The sequence below is a fragment of the Branchiostoma lanceolatum genome, chromosome 1, assembly GCF_035083965.1.
Source record: "Branchiostoma lanceolatum isolate klBraLanc5 chromosome 1, klBraLanc5.hap2, whole genome shotgun sequence".
NCBI classification, from domain to species: domain Eukaryota; kingdom Metazoa; phylum Chordata; class Leptocardii; order Amphioxiformes; family Branchiostomatidae; genus Branchiostoma; species Branchiostoma lanceolatum.
In genome coordinates this window covers 18,791,900-18,810,088 of record NC_089722.1, presented here as the reverse complement: position 1 = coordinate 18,810,088, position 18,189 = coordinate 18,791,900, and the positions used below count along the sequence as shown (strand labels likewise).

Below are 18,189 nucleotides of genomic sequence, written 5' to 3'. Positions count from 1 at the left end.
TGTGTAACACTTATGTTTGTGTTTGCGAAAGATAGCCATGTTTCCGTCTTGGTGGCATTAATCCAGTGCTGGATGAAATGACCCATGAATCCAGTTAAGCAGACTAACTAGTGAAAGGTTATGCCACTTTTAAACTAAGGGGTTTTAGGAAATGTTAAATTATGTTTTATTGAGGACAAAATCATTATTCTAGGTACTTTCTTAACAAGCCTGACGCATTTGCCGTATGACTCTGTGAAAACATACCGGGTCCTACGTTTTGTAGACAGTGTTATGCTGAGCCGTTTTACCCTGTGTGTTGAAATGGTATATCCCAAAGCTACTCACACATTATGTCTATTATGTGTACAATAAACTAAAGTCTCGTTGATAAGGCCTTCAAATACCAAATCAGCAACAACTTCAAGTCCTAGCGTTCCCTACATTGACAAGTTCTGGTTTCTCACTTTATTCAAGACGTTTGAGTGCGACGTGAATTTACCCGATATGTGACTGATAGTAATTACGATTGTCCCTGACATTTCAACATCGACATTGGGTTAATCAGGGTCACAAAATCCAATGGCACAACAGTCTTTCCACGAATTAACACTGAACTGGAAATCTTCACCCGCGGAAACAAAATCTCTCAAGGACATGATATGCTGCAGTGTCAGCTTGAATCCAGATCTTTTATCATAGTGGTTGTTGCTAAGCTACGTTTCTTATCTACATGTATACGTAGAGGCAAAAAAGTAAAATACTAAGAGGGAATGCCGTGCACGCGTGCATGATGTCTGTCATGTATTCTTTGATATGTATCATCTAAAATATAAGACAATTTTGTCGTAACGTCTGGTCTATTTCAGATGTCCGTTTGTAGGCTGTCAATGACCTTTTGAGCGTCACGTTGCTCAGAGATCAAACCAAGTGTCTTCTTTTACAGTACTTCATGTAAAATATCAGCAACATTATCTCTTATACGCAGCATATTGCTCATAAAAATAACTAATATGTATACGTATCTGCACCAGAGCGAAATATCTATCTTGTCAAGTACATATCAAATAAACAAGTCTAACTTTATAAGTCAACCAATGGAGCCGATTATCGTTATAATTTTGGGCAAGCAGCTTTCTTCTTTTTTAAATGTTAGACATGGTTAATACCTAATTAGATTTGTCAAACATCAACTATCCTGTTTACATGTTGCCTAAGTTAGACTGGAATCTGTGTGTATTCTGTAGGCATGCAAGTCTATGAGCAATAAGTGCAGCCCACTGCATCTAAAACAAGTCGTCACCATCTTTAATTCGTTGCCAATTATATGTAACGTTAAGGCTTCTAATCTACAATCCTAATAAACCCCCAATACACAAATTTAGCTTTTTTTGATCTGGCGAGTTGATCTAGCTTCATGACAATTACAGCCATCTAGTTTGGGTTACTACACATAAGATATGAGGTATCATCAGTTCTGACAGGCCTATTGATTGCTTCAAGCCAACTTATGTCATAATTGGTTGCTCGAATGGAAAAAATGTTAACGTCCCCATCGTATAACAAACAAATAACAAAAGCTTGTTAAAGACTGACTGTGTATTTTTTGACGTGTTTATTTTTTACAAATGATGAGATAAAGATAGCCTTTTTTTAGCAAAATCAAAGCGACGATACTTCTTCAAGGTCATTTCCTTCTCACAGATTGATCGCACGTAGAACACCGCCGTAGGCAGAGAGGGAATTTCCCTCAGCGTTACCTTTCAGCTTAAAAGAATCTGATTCGCTTGAACAACAAGCTCATTGACGTCAGTCTATTGTTCCTATTAAGATATCCTCATTTAAACTAATAGTATATAAGGGGTCGACGCGCGCACAAAGCCAGGTAGTCGCGGCGATTCTGTGTACAACACAACAACACTGCACCGACTGATCGACTTGTGGCTTCATCTTGGTTCACCGCACGGACCCTGTCAGCGTCATCAGACACAGGTACGCCTTAATCAATTACCTCCTTCTTTTAAAAATGCAACAGATTTATTGTCATGTTATTATACGGAGGTTGCTGAAGTCTTTGAAAACAAAAGTTTCGGTCGAATTTAATTGATACCAAGCGCACCTGTCAGCTAGCTCTGCTAATCTTGTGTAGACTAGAAGAAACCCTCCCGCATCAATCAGTCTGTGAGCACCGCGTCCCTAACGTTGTACAATATTGTTGTGAGCGTCTGTCAGGAAGTATATGATCTGCTGGTTCCCACAATGTAAAATTCGCTTTCTTGTGTGTAAGTTCATGTAGGTGCCAACTGAGTAAGTTAATTCTCCAAGAAAGTGATGTATCGCGTTTATGTATGCGCGCGCGCGCGCGTGTGTGTGTATTTGTGAGTGTGTCTTCGTGTTTGTGCTTGTGTGCATGTGTGTGCTTGTGTATCTGTGTGTGTGTGCATAGGCGTGTGTGCCTGTGCCAGTGTTCGTGTGTGTCCATGCATGTGTGTGAGTGTGCAATTGTGCCTGTGTGTTTGTGCGTGTGTATGTGCATATCATATTTATGTTTCGCCAACGAAACATATTGTTTTTGTAACGTTTCTTCTCCTTCTCCTTCTCCTTCTTCTTCTTCTCCTGTCAAATCTTCAAATCGCTTCTTCTCGGTCGTCCGTCGACCAAATAAGCTGAAATTTGGTATGCAGGTAGAGTATGTGTATACCCCTAGACCCTTTTTAAATTTTTTTGATATAAGTTTTTAAAATGATTTTATGGAGGTTTTTTGGTCATTTTCAGACAAAAGTCGCACATTATGGCCTCCAGTGCCGTGGTGTTGAAACCTGAGGACCTGAAATTTGGTTTAGTTGTGCATTGGATATTTACCCAAAGGACCCCATTATTTTTTTTGGCATACACTACTTCAAAATGATTTATTTTGCAATTTTTTGATGCAATTTTTGGTTATTTTCTGTCGGGGCCAGCAAGAACTAGGTCATACTGTAACATAAGCCCTCCTACACTCACCCCTTTCTGGGACGTAAAACCAAGCAGATGTCAGGGTACCTATACTAATGGTATTACAGAAAGTTATATGTACCTTATGTTACATGGTACGGATGTTATATTTGACATGTACGTACCGTTAGCAAAGGTGATCACACCTGGCCATGAATTATGCTAATGACGACCTCATTTGCATAATTCCTGCATAAACTTGTATTTCCCTTACCGTGACAACATGTAGGTACATGTAGGAAAGGTGAAAGCACCTGGACATAACTTATGCTCATGAGGACCTCATTTGCATAAATTATGCAGAAACTTGGATTTGCCCAGGAGTTCTTTTGGGACAGCCCACTTCTTGCATGAGGAGTATGGGCGAAACATCCTGAATTTGCTCTTAAAGCAAATGACGGCCAGTCTAGTATATATATTTTTCTTCTACTAAACTGTGTTGAACAAAGCATAGATGTAAGTTCACATTCGTGATGCAGTGAACTGGCTTCTAATGACATACGCGGGCACACCTAAAATAATTGCAGGTGAACGTACCATTTTTGCTGGATGTCATTTCCTTGTGACGGTTCAAATCATCCCAGTTGTATCAAAACAATACGCGGCTGTCTTTACCGACGTCTTTAAAAATGGAAATGATAATGAAAAAGTGAAGGTGGTTAGATACTGAAAAATAGGCCATATCATATTATCTATTCAAAATGTCACAAGATGAGAATCAAAGCTAGACTGATTGTTGAAATCATTAGCCATATGCATGGACCAGTCGCGGGGTCGGGTGACCGTGTTTAGTGAGCTAGGACCACTGCGTGTGCAGTTAGCTACAAAATTATGAATGCTCTTGTCAAGTCTTGTCGAATGCGCTCTGTGTATATCAGGTAGCGTTTTGATGCAGTTATCTGACTGTAAATGACACACCTGAAATGATTACAAGCAAACGTGCCATTTTTGTCGAAGGTCATTTCCTTGTGACGTATCACCCCGGCTCCAGTCAACGCTGTTTTAATTTTTTGTACTAAACGTAGTAAATAAATCACAAGTCGTATGTCTAAATCAAATCACATTTTCAGTTAGCCATTCTAGGTATAAAACAAAAAGTTCAAATTATGATTTTGATAAAAAGGACTGTTCAAACCTTACAACCGTAAGATTTTACTCATTTGTTTGTTCAGCTATCTTATTGTTACCGATGATACTTCTTAAACGTTATCGTTTCTACAGGAAGAGTTCTTGAATGTGCACTTGTTGTAAATCTACGTTGATTTTATCATTGATAATTGATATACACCAAACTATGCTTTTACTAGATAAAATCCCCAGGTAGTGATGTTTCCACAGCCCCATGTTGCTCTATGTAACATTTTCTAATACATTTTCACAGTATGGTATTTGTCCCAGACATGACATCATGCTTTTTAAAGCAGTCGCATCCAAGATGATTGCAGATATACGTGCAATTTCTGCTGAAGGCCATTTCCTTGTGACGTTTCATCCGTCACGTCACACAGTGAAAGGTATATTCTACTCAGTTTAGGACGGCGTCGATAGGCTCTGATTACAGCGCTAACCAGTTGGACTTGTCATACAAAATTAGCCCTCCAGCGGTAAAGGTCTGAAGTTCAGGAAAAAGTGGACAGGTGAGAAGTTTTTGCGCGCGGGTCTGATGGTCTACTGGTAATCTGGCAGACTTCCAGCAAAAGGACTTGGGACTATCACAGGCTTATTAACAATACCTTTTGAAAAATGCAAAAAAAATGCAGATACTGGTCAGTTGGCGCCAAGGTGACCTCAATATGTCGGTATCCTCAACGATGGACCTCAATTTAACGTCCTATCCGAGGGTCGTCCCTAACCGAAGCTATTTACTCATTTCCAGCTGAGTTAAGTGAGGAAAATCTTGTAAAGTGTCTTTCCCAAGGGCACCACATCGGTGGCGTCGGAGGGTGCGAACCAGTGGGTTTTGGGTCAAACACCCTGCCGTTACGCCTCTGAATCGCGATCGCACATATTCAATTTGCCATTTTTGCTAGAGGTCATTTCCTTGTGACGGTTCATACATGATAACGCGATCAGAAGAATGTGCAGGTACGGCTGCGTCAATGCGAGTCAAAGCAGTCTCACCTAAGATGGATGTTGTTCTTTATTATTTTCCCATTTTTTAAGCAGTCGCATCCAAGATGATTGCAGTTCAGTGCGACACACTGTAATTAACATACAAAATGTCCCTCTGGTGGCAAAGTTGGAATGTTCTGGCAGAAGTGACGAGAGAGAAGTTTTGGCTCGTCTGGTGGTCTACTGTCTTGTGTGTGTGTGTGTGTGTGTGTGTGTGTGCGTTTGTGTGTGTGTGTGTGTGTGTGTGTGTGTGTGTGTATGCATGTGTGTGTATGTGTTTGTGTGTGTATGTGTGTGCACAAGTGCAGATGTAGACGAATCTTTATAATCTTCGGTTTGTAAGTAGCGTGTGTCGGCCAAGCGTAGGACCAGCTTGATTATACCTCCTCTATATACATCTATGTTTCTTTCTCTACAAGACAAGTGTTGCAGTGAGCTGTCTAATAATGACATATCATGGCGCACCTCAAATAATTGCCATTTTTGCTGGAGGTCATTTCCTTGTGACGGTTCATACAATGACAATGAAATCAGAACAATACACAGGTGACGTCTAGATCAAGTACATAATGCTCGTTAAAGCAGTCTCACCTAAGATACTTGTTGCTCTCTTTTACCTTCTCCAATAAATTATGGTATTTGCCCCAGACATGCTTTTTAAAGCAGTCGCATCGAAGATGATATCAGTTAGATGTGTCATTTCTGCTGAAGGCCATTTCCTTGTGACGTTTCATCCGTCACGTCACACGGTGACAGGTACTAGTATATTCTACTCAGTCCAGGACGACACGCTCTAATTACAGCGCTAACCAGTTGGACTTATCCTACAAAACTAGCCCTCTAGCGGTAAAGTTGGGATGTTCAGGCAAAAGTGGACGGGTGAGAAGTTTTGGCTGGTCACGTGATCTACCGGCAATCTGCCAGCAGAAGAATCTTGGTATAGGTTAGGCGTATAAACAACAAATTTTGAAACATGCATATGCTATATAGTATCTAATGTCATAACTTCTATTATCTATTGTATAATTTCATAAGAATCTATATGACTTCACATGGGCGTTTTTATAATGAGGAAAGATTACAAATCAACAAACAATTGAGAGCTTGTAGAACGTCATCTAGAATAACGATATGTTTTTTCAGATGCTAAGATTAGATATTAGTACTTTACCTGAAGTTAAGATGTTAGATTCTTTAGGGCATGTCACAGCATATTGACCTCCCTCAATCATGTTACCTATGGCCTCCGTCGGTTAGTATTCTAATTCACATCAGCCCTGCAGCTTCCACTAAGGCTAAACAGCCCTATGCAAGAATGGCCGTGTGTGTTTGTGAGTGTATGAACAACATAACTTGAGCAGATGTGGACGTATCTTTATGATCGTCGGTTTGTGAGTAGCGTGTGTCGGCCAAACGAAGGACAAGTTCGATTATGCCCCATATATTGCAGTATATCGATGTTTCTTTCTATACAAGACCGTCTAACTAATTCAAATTTTAAGCATAACGTCAAATGTGTGTTGCAGTGAGCTGTCTAATAATGACATATCATGGCGCACCTCAAATAATTGCAGGCAAACGTGCCATTTTTGCTGGAGGTCATTTCCTTGTGACGGTTCATACAATGACAATGAAATCAGAACAATACACAGGTGACCTCTAGATCAAGTACATAATGTTCGTTAAAGCAGTCTGACCTAAGATAGATCTTCCTCTTTATTATTTTCTCCAATACAATATGGTATTTGCCCCAGACAGTCGCATCCAAGATGATTGCAGTTAGCCGTGTCAATTCTGCTGAAGGCCATTTCCTTGTGACGTTTCATCTGTCACGTCACACAGTGACAGGTATATTCTACTCAGTTCAGGACGGCACGCTGTAATTACAATGTTAACCAGTTGGACAGTAAGCCCTCTAGCGATAAAGTTGGGATGTGGACGAGAGATAAGTTTGACTGCCTTGTGTGTGTGTGTGTGTGTGTGTTTGTGTATGTGTGTGTGTGTGTGTGTGTGTGTGTGTCTGCGCGTGTGTGTGTGCGCGCTCGTGTGTTTGTGAGTGAATATGAACAACATAACTTGAGAAGATGTGGACGGATATTTATGATCGTCGGTATGTGGGTAGCATGTGCCGGCCAAACGAAGGACAAGTTCCATTACGCTTCCCCCCATATATCGCATTATGTCAATGTTTTTTTTTCTGTACAAGACCGTGTAACAAATTTAAAGCATAACGTCAAATGTGTGTTGCAGTGAGCTGTCTGATAATGACACATCATGGCGCACCTCAAATAATTACAGACAAACGTGCCATTTTTGCTAGAGGTCATTTCCTTGTGACGGTTCCAACAATGTGATCAGAACAATTCGGTGGCCTTTGCATCAAGTACATTGTTATAGCAGTCTCACATACGATACTTGGATTTAAACGTGAAGTTTCTGAAGAAGGTGATTTTACGTATTATCCCCCTAGCACGATGTCTTTTATTTTTCCAAGTCAATTTTTGGCGACACGCAATTACAGTGCTAACCGGTTGGGTTGGTTATAAAAAAATGGCCCTCTAGCGATAAAGTTGCGATGTTCAGCCACAAGTGTACGGGTAAATTTTGGCTGGTCCTGTGATCTACTGGAAATCTGGCGGACTGCCAGCAAATTGACCTTGGAATAGCTCTGGCATATAAACCGTACCTTTTGAAAGATGCATGTATTGTGTGGTATTCATCGGTATAGCTGAATATCAATAGAAACCAAGCAATCTAAATCAAGCAATGCGTTTATAAAGTAAGATCCCCAGGTAGCAACGTGTGCCCAATTTATTGTCGTGTTCTATTCTCCCTATGATATAAAATGACTTTTTTCCCAGACATGACATCATGCAGTCGCATTCAAGATAATTGCTTTAAACGTCTCATTTTTCTGAAGGCAAGTTAGACAGTGTCTCTCATTTATCTTTTAACATGTTTATGACGACACGCTCTAGTTACAATGTCAACCAGTTGGGTTGGTTATACAAAATGGCCCTCTAGCGATACAGTTGCGATGTTCAGGAGAAAGCGGACGAGTGAGAAGTTTCTGCTGGTCCTGTGATCTACTGGCAATCTGGCAAACTGTCAGCAGATTGACCCTGGAATAGCTCAGGCATATAAACATTGATACATTTAAGAAAATGCGCCATATCAGTATTGTAAGGCATAATTTTATTTTCATATGTCATATTGCACAAGGTTGCACATGTGACCACATGGGTGTTTTTAAAAGAGCAAAATATAACGTGAATGTTTTGCAGAAAGCCAACAGTCACCTTAAATAACAGAGAAGTAGAATATCTTAGACTTAAGGCAAGGAACATCATATTGAACTCCATCACACCACTGAAGAAAAAAAAAAGAAAATTAGAAATGCACTTCTGCGTCAAAGATGATGTTCTGAAGCCCAGCCGCGAACGTTGTACATGCCCCGTTCTACTTCCATTACTGCCTTCTATTTCAGGCAACAAAGATGAACCTTCGGCTGGCCAAATGTGTCCTCGTGACTGCGGTGCTGCTGATTCTGCTTACGGATGACACCGACGCATGGAGACGGCGGCGTCGCCGCCGCTGCTGGCGCGCCTGTCAGTGGGGGCACTGGAGTGCATGGGGACCCTGCTCGGCCACGTGTGGTACTTCTGGAACACAGACGAGAGCAAGGTTAGAGCTTGACAACGCGAACTATGTACCACCGGGTATTAAATGCTATATTGCTTAGACGTAACGTTATATCCATACTAGTATCAAGTTTTGCCTTAAAAATTCGTTGTTGAATCCTGTCTAAGTTTGTTCTTTAACTTTGTCTGGTGGCGTGAATACATTTTGATTCCCATCGATGCCATTGTCTCTCCATCTTGTGCCGGAATCTAGAGCTTGATGCAGGCACTTGGAAAACATAATCTTATTCTTTTATAGGGGGCATGCTGTGACTGCACAGTGTGGTGGAACTCCGTGCTCTGGGCCCACCAGTCAGACGCAGGCCTGTAACAGGAAGTGCTGTCCCCAAAACTGCGTGTGGTATAACTGGGGTTCTTGGAGCGCCTGTACTGCAACCTGTGGAAGCAGCGGAATCAAGGACAGAACAAGGTAAACGTTGAAGGTATCAACGTGGGTATCCTAGTAACATAACAAGTTGGCAACAGTTCAAAGTGGAAGATGTGGGCCAAACCTGCTGTTTTCTGTTCAAAGGAACACTGAATGCCAAATACGGCTCATGTACACATCAAGTAACATTTTTTGCAAGTTAATAAAACGATGTAATGTGACGCAGTCTATGGTTATATGGTGATAGTATTGTATCTTTCAAAATACAGGGGTAGGACATCACCATACTGCGGTGGCCTCGGATGCACTGGTGAGGCCCGCGAGGTGTTACCCTGTAACAGGAGGTGCTGTCCTCGAAACTGCCAGTGGCATAGCTGGGGATCCTGGAGCTCTTGCTCGCCATCCTGTGGAAGCAGCAGAATCCGCACCAGAACAAGGTAAACGGTGTACAATGCTATGACGACCATTAAACGGGGACGGTGCGGGCTTAATGTGATGTTTTTCGTCCTTTCTATGACAGAAGTGATGGATGAATTAATGGATATCGAATAAAAAATGTGATTTTTGGTTTGCTTTGGCTGATGCGTTGAACACACTGTTAACCGTAATAAAAGTGACTTTTTTCAGTGTTTTGGATATACGGAATCAATAATGGCTTTGTATGTTGAAAACAATACAGGAGCAAGACAACAGAATCGTGTGGTGGCACCCCGTGCAGTGGGTCCAGCACCGATAGAGATTACTGTGGCAGCAGGTGTTGTCCTCAAAACTGCCGCTGGGGTTCCTGGGGATCCTGGGGCTCTTGTTCAGCAAGCTGTGAAAGGAGCGGAACCCAGACACGAACAAGGTAACTTCACTTTGAATCTAATTCAGAACCTCTTGAATATCATATTAACCCATCGTTATATTTCTCACACGATCTCGTCTGTTGTACAATTTATCATACACATCCTGAATTGTAATTTCAAAGTAGATTCTTATCGATGAGTTGGCAAATGTAATAGAATGAACTAAGTCCTCACAGAGTTTACTTTGTTGACCTTAACAATGTGATCCAGGAGAGAATATACAGAATACTGCGGGGGGAGGCCATGTAGTGGCAGCGACACAGACACGCGGTCCTGTATGGGGGGATGCTGTCGTCGAAACTGCCGCTGGGGTGACTGGAGTTCTTGGGGTACCTGCACAGCTCCATGTGGCAATACGGGAACTCATACAAGAACACGGCAAGTACCTGACAACACCATTTCATCTTTGAGTTTATAGTTTCTACTAGTAAGGCCATCTTGCCAATGTTATTGGGTATTATACAATGTGGTGGATTGTTTCTGAAAGACAGAATGGATATATTCAGTACTATATGTATATTGCAGAACATTTCATCATACCTATCTAACGAATTCAAAACAGGACAATAGCAGTAAGTGCATCCTGTGGTGGTTCATCATGTACCGGTGACGCCAGTGAAACAAATCCTTGCAACAGGCACTGTCCTCACGGGTCACCAAACGGTCTCCTTGGCTGCAACTGTGCAGGTACTGGATACGGCGGAACCTGCTGTGACATAGGTAAGCCAAAGGGTAATGGTAATATATATATATATATATATATATATATATATCCAAACACATATTTAAACACATACTTAAACACATATTTGTACACATATATATATCCCAAAGACTATTTGATTTACAATTACGATTATGTTAAGGAAACTCAACTTGACTTGACTTGACTCAATGAAAGAGGCCAACAGGTGTTCTGGCGACTTTTGTAAGCGTAAGAAACTCTAAATCTAATTTGCTATGTCATTTTTCTCTTTCAGACATAGATGAATGCTCAGGTTCCCACAACTGCCATCAACATGCCAACTGCACCAACACGGTGGGGAGTTACCGGTGTGAGTGTAACAGTGGATACACCGGGAATGGTCGAACTTGCACTGGTAAGAATATATCATACAATTCTGATATAGACATCGTTTCTCAATAACTGTTACCAACTCAATATTTGGTACCAACATCCGAAAATTAACATTAAGTATCATCTGGATAAAGACCATAGTTATTGTGTATTTCATATAGCATGGGCATTGCTTATAGAAGAAATTACTGATCTAGTAGATCAGCTAAACTGAGTCATTTGAAGAACATCAAGCAACATGTTTTGAATCATACACAGCTCTCTGCCGGGGCTCCACGACCTGTCCACATGGAGGGATCTGCAGCAGCCCGAACCATTGCACCAGCTGTGACAGTGGCTACGAGTCTCCGGACTGTGGAAGTAGGTCTCATTCATGTGTAACATGTGGTCTCCATCCGTGAATCATTTCATTAGGTTGGAGAGCAAAGCTCTTTTATTCACAACCAATGTTTTCTTTGGTGATGAAGATGACAGTTGGTCATCGAAACGTTGGCTAGTGAAAAAAAAACATTGGTTGTGAATAAAATAACTTTGCTCTTCATGTGGTCTGCATGTCAAACATATAGATTTAATTACAGTGTGCTATTATGCCAGCACATATATTGTGGCATCTGTGTGCTAAATAGAAATCAGCTGCAGCTTCATTCTCGTGATTTTTCATCCTATCTACAGACATTGATGAGTGTGCCATGGACACGGATAACTGCCATGCAAAGGCGAGCTGCTCCGACACGGATGGTAGTTTTACTTGTACGTGTAGCGATGGATATACTGGAAGTGGTCTTCATTGTGGTGAGTAAATATGTCGATAGTAGTGCATCCATATCTGGTTTTATGAGCACGTTGGTAAAAAAAACCTCCACCTTCATGAAAACGACATTCTTTACGGCTTAAGTTTCCAAGAGGCCAGTGAGACCTCACATTCAATGGCAAAATCATCTTTAAACCTGTGAAAATATGTTCAAAACGTCTCAAAGGAGTATTTTTCATTCCTATCTTTGCCACTATTTAGAACGGAACGCGCCCAACCTTGTATACTGCCCTGCTGACACACGGATAACGGTCAACTCACCAAGCGGAGGTATCCTAGACTGGACCGATCCGGAGTTCCGTTTTCAACCGTCCAACGAGCTGGCCAATCACGAGTGTTCTGCTGACAAGGGTGACGCCGCTCCAATAGGAACCCACAGCGTGCAGTGTTGGGCAGAGGGATTCGCTGATGCCACTACCTGTGATTTTGATGTCATTATCGAAGGTACATATCGTTCTTTTTTTATGATATATTTAGAGGACCACAACCTTAGGGGGTAGGTTACAAAGCTTTAGCATCGCTCAATATCTAGCCTTGATGCCATGAGTTTTAACATCTTTGTACATCCCCAGCACCTGAATGTGTCATTCCCGCACCTCCTCGAAATGGAGCCGTGACGTGTGGCGTGGCTGAAGGTGCTCAGAAATACTGTAGCCTGAGTTGTCAGAACAGGTAACTTCTGAATTATTACTACGAATATTACACCTTCGTGGTATTATACAATCTGCAGTATCTTTGCCTACTATTTTTTTCAGTGACACGCACAATTGTGCAATTATTCAATGTAATGATGATAAATACATAAATACATATCTATCATTTATATCTATTCAGGTACGACTTTGCAACAGAGCCGGCGGACACCTACAGGTGTGATTGGTACGCTGTGTGGCATCCAGCAGAGGACCTGCCGTGGCCAGACTGCTCTCGTGAGTTTCTTACAAAACCAGCGTTCTGATAGATAGGATCGAACGACCTAGTATCATGTATGAACATAGGGATTATCAATGGTAAATAGCATTTTCGTGCAATATTGCACGTAGTTTAGTATCCAGTCCACCGTATTAGAATGATACCTATAGCCAGGCTCTCATGTTTTTCTCTGATTATTTTCTACTCGTTCTCCTAGGCTCATACCGTCCCGGCCGGGCCCGTCAAAAGAACGAGCTTTACTACCACACTGGTTCCTGCGCCTTTAACGAAGAAGACATCAAGAGGGACCTTCTCCTGCTCTACGCGACGCTGGGTGACTGCAGCGCTGGTATCAGATGCGGGATATCCGACATTGAGGTGACATGTGGACTGAGCTCGAGGAAACGTCGCGATGCTCCAAAGGATACAGAACTGAGGGAACACAATGACGACCTGGTGGTCAAGCGATCTACCTTGGGCCACACTGTGAAGATAAAGTTTGTCACAGAGGCAGAGTCCCTTGCGGAGGAACCAACAGCCGACGATCAGTCAGAAGTCATCGGTGCACTGGACGACATTTACTTCGAGATTCGGGCCAGGGTGGCAGCGAGGACCTTCGACCTCGACATAGGAGGGGTGATGTGCGAGGCAGTGAACTATGTCGGCTTCCTGCCCAGCTTCGACCTGCAGTGTGAGGACGGACAGATCGAGAAAGTGGAAACCTTTGGCGCGGTTTGCAGTGAGTAAAATCTTGATACTGTCTGGTTCTCAACCCACCCTACCCATTTGGTACGTAAGGTTTGCGCTTTGATCGAAAACACTTATGGTGTCTTTGCTCTCTAAACACATATGCTTCGTTATATGTTTCGGTGTATGTTTGAATTCGTTAGGAAATGTGAATAAAAATATACATGGTCGTCGGGAAATAACTGTTGATTTTTCCCATTACAGTCAACTGCCCGGTCGGAACCCACGAGCAAGATAACACCTGCCTACCGTGTCCGCCAGGCTGGTACCAGGACGAAGAGGCTCAGACAGAATGTAAGGCCTGCCCCTCAGAAGGGAGCGCTATAGAGGGTTGTGATAAAGGTGAGCCCTTGTTCTGACCTTTCGTCATACATGTCTGCATCAGGAGCATATTCAACCTATAGATTTATAGTTTCAATAAAGCTTAAAACATGGATATAAAATTGTGAGCTGTTGCTTTATTTTTCGTCTTTATAGAATCTCATGAGAACGTATCCAACAGTTTTTTAAAAAACTTTGTTGTAAAAATTCAGGATACGTGGCTTAAGGCAATATTTCATATCGTATTGTTTTGGCAACTTTCTCATATAACACTGTTAAGCCATAGCCGACTCGGAAGGGCCTATGTGAATTGGAGTTTTTCAAAAATTTAAGGCACCCTTCTTACCGACATGTGTGTATTTCAGAGCCTGACCATTGCCACTTCAGCCCATGTCAGAATGGAGGCACGTGTCATGACTTCGTGGGTTTCTACAACTGCACATGTCCAGACGCTTTCACTGGGGACGACTGCGAGGAAGGTAAAGAAACTGCTTTATTATTATAGATAAATTGCAAAATAAATTTTAGACATCATATAGACTTACTTCATCTCAGCATTGCATAGAAATTAATGGTAATCCCCAGGGCCCGAGCTAACTTACTGAGGTAAATAGGCTATAAAATGACAAAATTTTTCTCCAGATGCTGACGAATGCGACCTGGGGACAGACACCTGTCATGACGCAGCAAACTGTACCAACGCACCTGGGAGCTACAATTGTACCTGTAATGATGGGTACAAAGGAGATGGTTACAACTGCGTTGGTATGATTGAACACTTGTTGCATTAGATAGGGAGCACACAGCTTTTCTATATCTATATCTAGGAAGATATTAAGCAATTTGTGAATATGTAAATACACGAATTCAGTAAATCTAATTTCAAAAGATGGAACATGTTTGTGTGTGATACACATTTGTCATGAAGATGCTACTTGTACCGACACACCCGGGACCTACACTTTCTTGTACATTTCACTAGGGCTACGCTTGCTTGTACTGAAATCATGCCACCAGGGTCTAGTCAACAACTATCTAAGGATTGTTCTACATTTTGGATATTGGAAGACTGCTAGTGATGCTCATGGTTATATAATAATGTGATACATGTCTATCACTTTTAAAATGTCATCTAGAAGTGCTACGAAACAATAATAAAAAACCTATTCTTCGTTATCAGACGTCGACGAATGTGCCCTAGAGGCAGACACCTGTGACGAAGATGCCACCTGTAACAACATACCTGGAAGCTACACCTGCGATTGTAACCCTGGATACACTGGCGATGGAATCACTTGTACAGGTCAGATTATTACTATTTGTTATCATCGTTTTTCCAGATTTTAATCGACAAAAGATGATCTATTCGGTAAACTGATGGCCAGATACATACACATGGTAGAAGACAGTCATTCAATAGCAACGCTAAAAGTTGTTTAAGTACTTATCTGTGCAAACACACCTGGGGGACGGACACACCTGTGATTGTGACCCCGGATACGATGGTGACGGATTCACATGTACAGGTGAAATATGATAGACTTTTGCTACCACACAAAACAATAGACGGTCGTCCATTGTAGTATTTTGTTACTGAGAAACAAACTATAGCATCGTATCTTTAGCGTCGATACGTAATAACGTTGGTATAACGTGAAATTAAATCATCAAATAGACTGTACGTAGCTTTTCATTTGAAAATGCGAAATATCATTGGAAGCGTTTTTGAGGAAACTTCTCGAATGTTGTTGCAGACACAGACGAATGTGCCTCTGATCCGTGTCAAAATGGCGGAACTTGCCACGACGAGATTAACGGCTACACCTGTACTTGTGCTCCTGGCTATGTAGGAGATGATTGTGAAACAGGCAAGATAGCCCATTATAACTGTCTTAAATTTCCCAAGGCATCAGTTAGTTTGTTTAATAAGTTTTCATCCATGTTACTTATGTATTAAAAGCTAAATTGGAAAGGCAAGCGCCTACAACATGAGTTAAACACATACTTTGCTCTCTCTTGACTTCATTTACTATCTGTTTTCGACGGCGTTATTGGGAATACACTTAAAGGTTACGGCCATTTCTCTTTGGCAAGAAAAAAATTCCGGTACCGGACGATTTTGTCAGCGACGAAACCTGCTGAAATCAAATCATTTCACCATACATGACTATACATAGCTTTGTTTTGACTGACAGAACCCCTTCTATGTCGATACAGACGTCGACGAATGTGCCTCTGTTCCGTGTGAAAATGGCGGCACTTGCGAGGACGAGGTTAACGGCTACACCTGTACTTGTGCTGCTGGATATTTTGGGGATTATTGTGAAATAGGCAAGTTTGCCCATAATAGCTCTCACACCGTACAGTGAGATGTTAGGTCGACTATACTTTTGATGCTGAAAAGGCTTTTTTAACCCCGTTGCTGTTTCAATACACGGATAATGTAATTGGCTAATATTACAATTGGTAGATATTACAGCTGCTATCTGCAATATAGTAGGAACTTAATGTTGTTAACAACAACAATCATTTGATGAATACTTATAGAACACAATAGTATCAATATATCATCCGTTTTACTTAGCAGCTTCCATTGATTTTACATTATTGCTGATACATTTTCTTCTCGTAGTATTCATAAGGCGACTTGAAATAGGGTGCATTTATCTATTGTTGCTAGTCGGTTTGAAGAATCATTAAGAGTCATTGCACGAGAAAACCAGGCAAAACCAGGCAGAGGTGGGAAGATGGGGGTCGGCCAAATCGGCTCATACTTTGTATGTGTGATAGGTATGTTGAACTATGAACAGCCATATAATTAAAACCCTCCAGCTATTTTTCGTTATGGCGTTCTGGGACCCCCCTAGGAGACCCTCAAAAATCCAACAATTTATGGCTGAAAATTACTGAAATTGCAATGGCTACCCTGACAATTCTGATTAAGATATGATTATAAATTTTATATTTCCATATAGCATGGGTTCCCTAGTTTTACCTACCAAAAGTTGAAGGTGAAGCATTGAAGTCATGAGGGTGTACTAGGGGGTTACCAGAACCAATGAAAGCAGAATTTTCATCTCTTTGAATTTTAGTCATTTTCAAGGGGCATTATCTGCCCTGGGCAGTGGCTTTAGAGAATGGTTTTACTGTTGCTGGAGAGAGGAACATCTACTGATGCAAAAACAAGCGTCGTTTAATTGGGATACATATAACGCGAGCCGTGAATGGGGGCTCTTTATGGGGATTTTTCGGGTTTGGGGCTATAATAAATCAGGTTGTGACGTCTCACTATGGGGTAAGTTATGGCATTTTTTTCTGCCGCTGGGTAAAAACCATGCAGAATTGTCATAAAATGCTAGCACAAATCAGAAATGTTCATTTGGGCTCTACATGGGGGATATGAGGATACTTAAAAAGTAAATGAAGCTTGTTTTGCACATTTTACAGTTGCTTTTTAAGACGTTAATCAGTAAATTACTTACTAAAAAGTATGTGCAATTATAAAGAGGTCAATAGTGAAAAGGCTATGGATGGGGGTTATCAGGACCCATATATGTGATATCAAGGGTACCCGCAGCTATATGGAAAATCAAGAAACAAGACAGTCACTGTAACAAATATCTGGGAATAGTTTTAAACTATATATATATATATATATACTTATAAGTTTGGGACAGTACATGAATCATAATGAAATCAACAGATTGTACATTTTAGTTGCAATTGTTCCATTTCAAAGAACATTTATATATTTGGTATCAAGCATTCTCGAAGAACTCAGCCAATGACTGTAACTAGTAATTTCAATCTCTTTTACCCATCTAAAAAATCTAAAATGACACAATCCACACAATTCATGCAATACAAGGCACCTGGCTATTGGCTAGCAGGAAAGCCAGGTACTTGGGAACTAAGTGGTTATGTATACTATGCTACAATTGGAATAGTTTTGAATATTGTTTAACCAATACAGTATCAAAACTAACAGCATTTAATTTAAAAAAAAACAACAACACCAAAACATGCATTTGCTGCAGGCGGTTAGAGGTTGTCAATGTTGACAATGTTATGGGAATGTAATGTGAAATCTCAAAGATTGAAAAAAGTTAAGGGCATCACTGAAATTCTTTGTATGTATTATTGCCGTAATACAGATGATAGTGCATTTCTAAAAGTCAATGCTTCATAACAAAGAAAAGTCCATAGAAACAGCCCAAAATGTGCAGGTGCGCAGATGTAGGAGGCTTTCCCGCGGCCGTATACTGGTCGTATTAGTGACAAGTGGCAAGTACGTGGAAATTGCGATGCGTCACTCCTAT

The 18,189-nt window shown here is 41.2% G+C and overlaps 1 protein-coding gene across 1 annotated transcript; it reads left to right on the top strand.

Annotated features, from left to right (window-relative positions):
• Positions 1 to 1,826: 1,826 nt before the first annotated feature.
• On the top strand, positions 1,827 to 16,254 carry LOC136439267 (fibropellin-1-like). Its single transcript, XM_066434588.1, has 20 exons — positions 1,827 to 1,971; positions 8,573 to 8,769; positions 9,025 to 9,195; positions 9,423 to 9,590; positions 9,833 to 10,000; positions 10,212 to 10,379; positions 10,564 to 10,721; positions 10,982 to 11,101; positions 11,338 to 11,439; positions 11,752 to 11,871; positions 12,092 to 12,334; positions 12,463 to 12,562; positions 12,725 to 12,819; positions 13,020 to 13,541; positions 13,754 to 13,891; positions 14,236 to 14,349; positions 14,513 to 14,635; positions 15,051 to 15,173; positions 15,625 to 15,738; positions 16,088 to 16,254. The coding sequence occupies exons 2-20, from the start codon at positions 8,582 to 8,584 to the stop codon at positions 16,237 to 16,239; spliced, it is 3,087 nt and encodes a 1,028-aa protein (XP_066290685.1). The 5' UTR covers positions 1,827 to 1,971; positions 8,573 to 8,581; the 3' UTR covers positions 16,240 to 16,254.
• The last annotated feature ends 1,935 nt before the right edge of the window (positions 16,255 to 18,189 follow it).

Coding starts and splice junctions, on each gene's coding strand:
- LOC136439267 (XM_066434588.1), top strand. CDS start 8,582: ATGAACCTTCGGCTGGCCAAATGTGTCCTCGTGACTGCGGTGCTGCTG. Junction 8,770..9,024: donor GGAACACAGACGAGAGCAAG/GTTAGAGCTTGA, acceptor ATTCTTTTATAG/GGGGCATGCTGTGACTGCAC. Junction 11,102..11,337: donor GAATGGTCGAACTTGCACTG/GTAAGAATATAT, acceptor AATCATACACAG/CTCTCTGCCGGGGCTCCACG.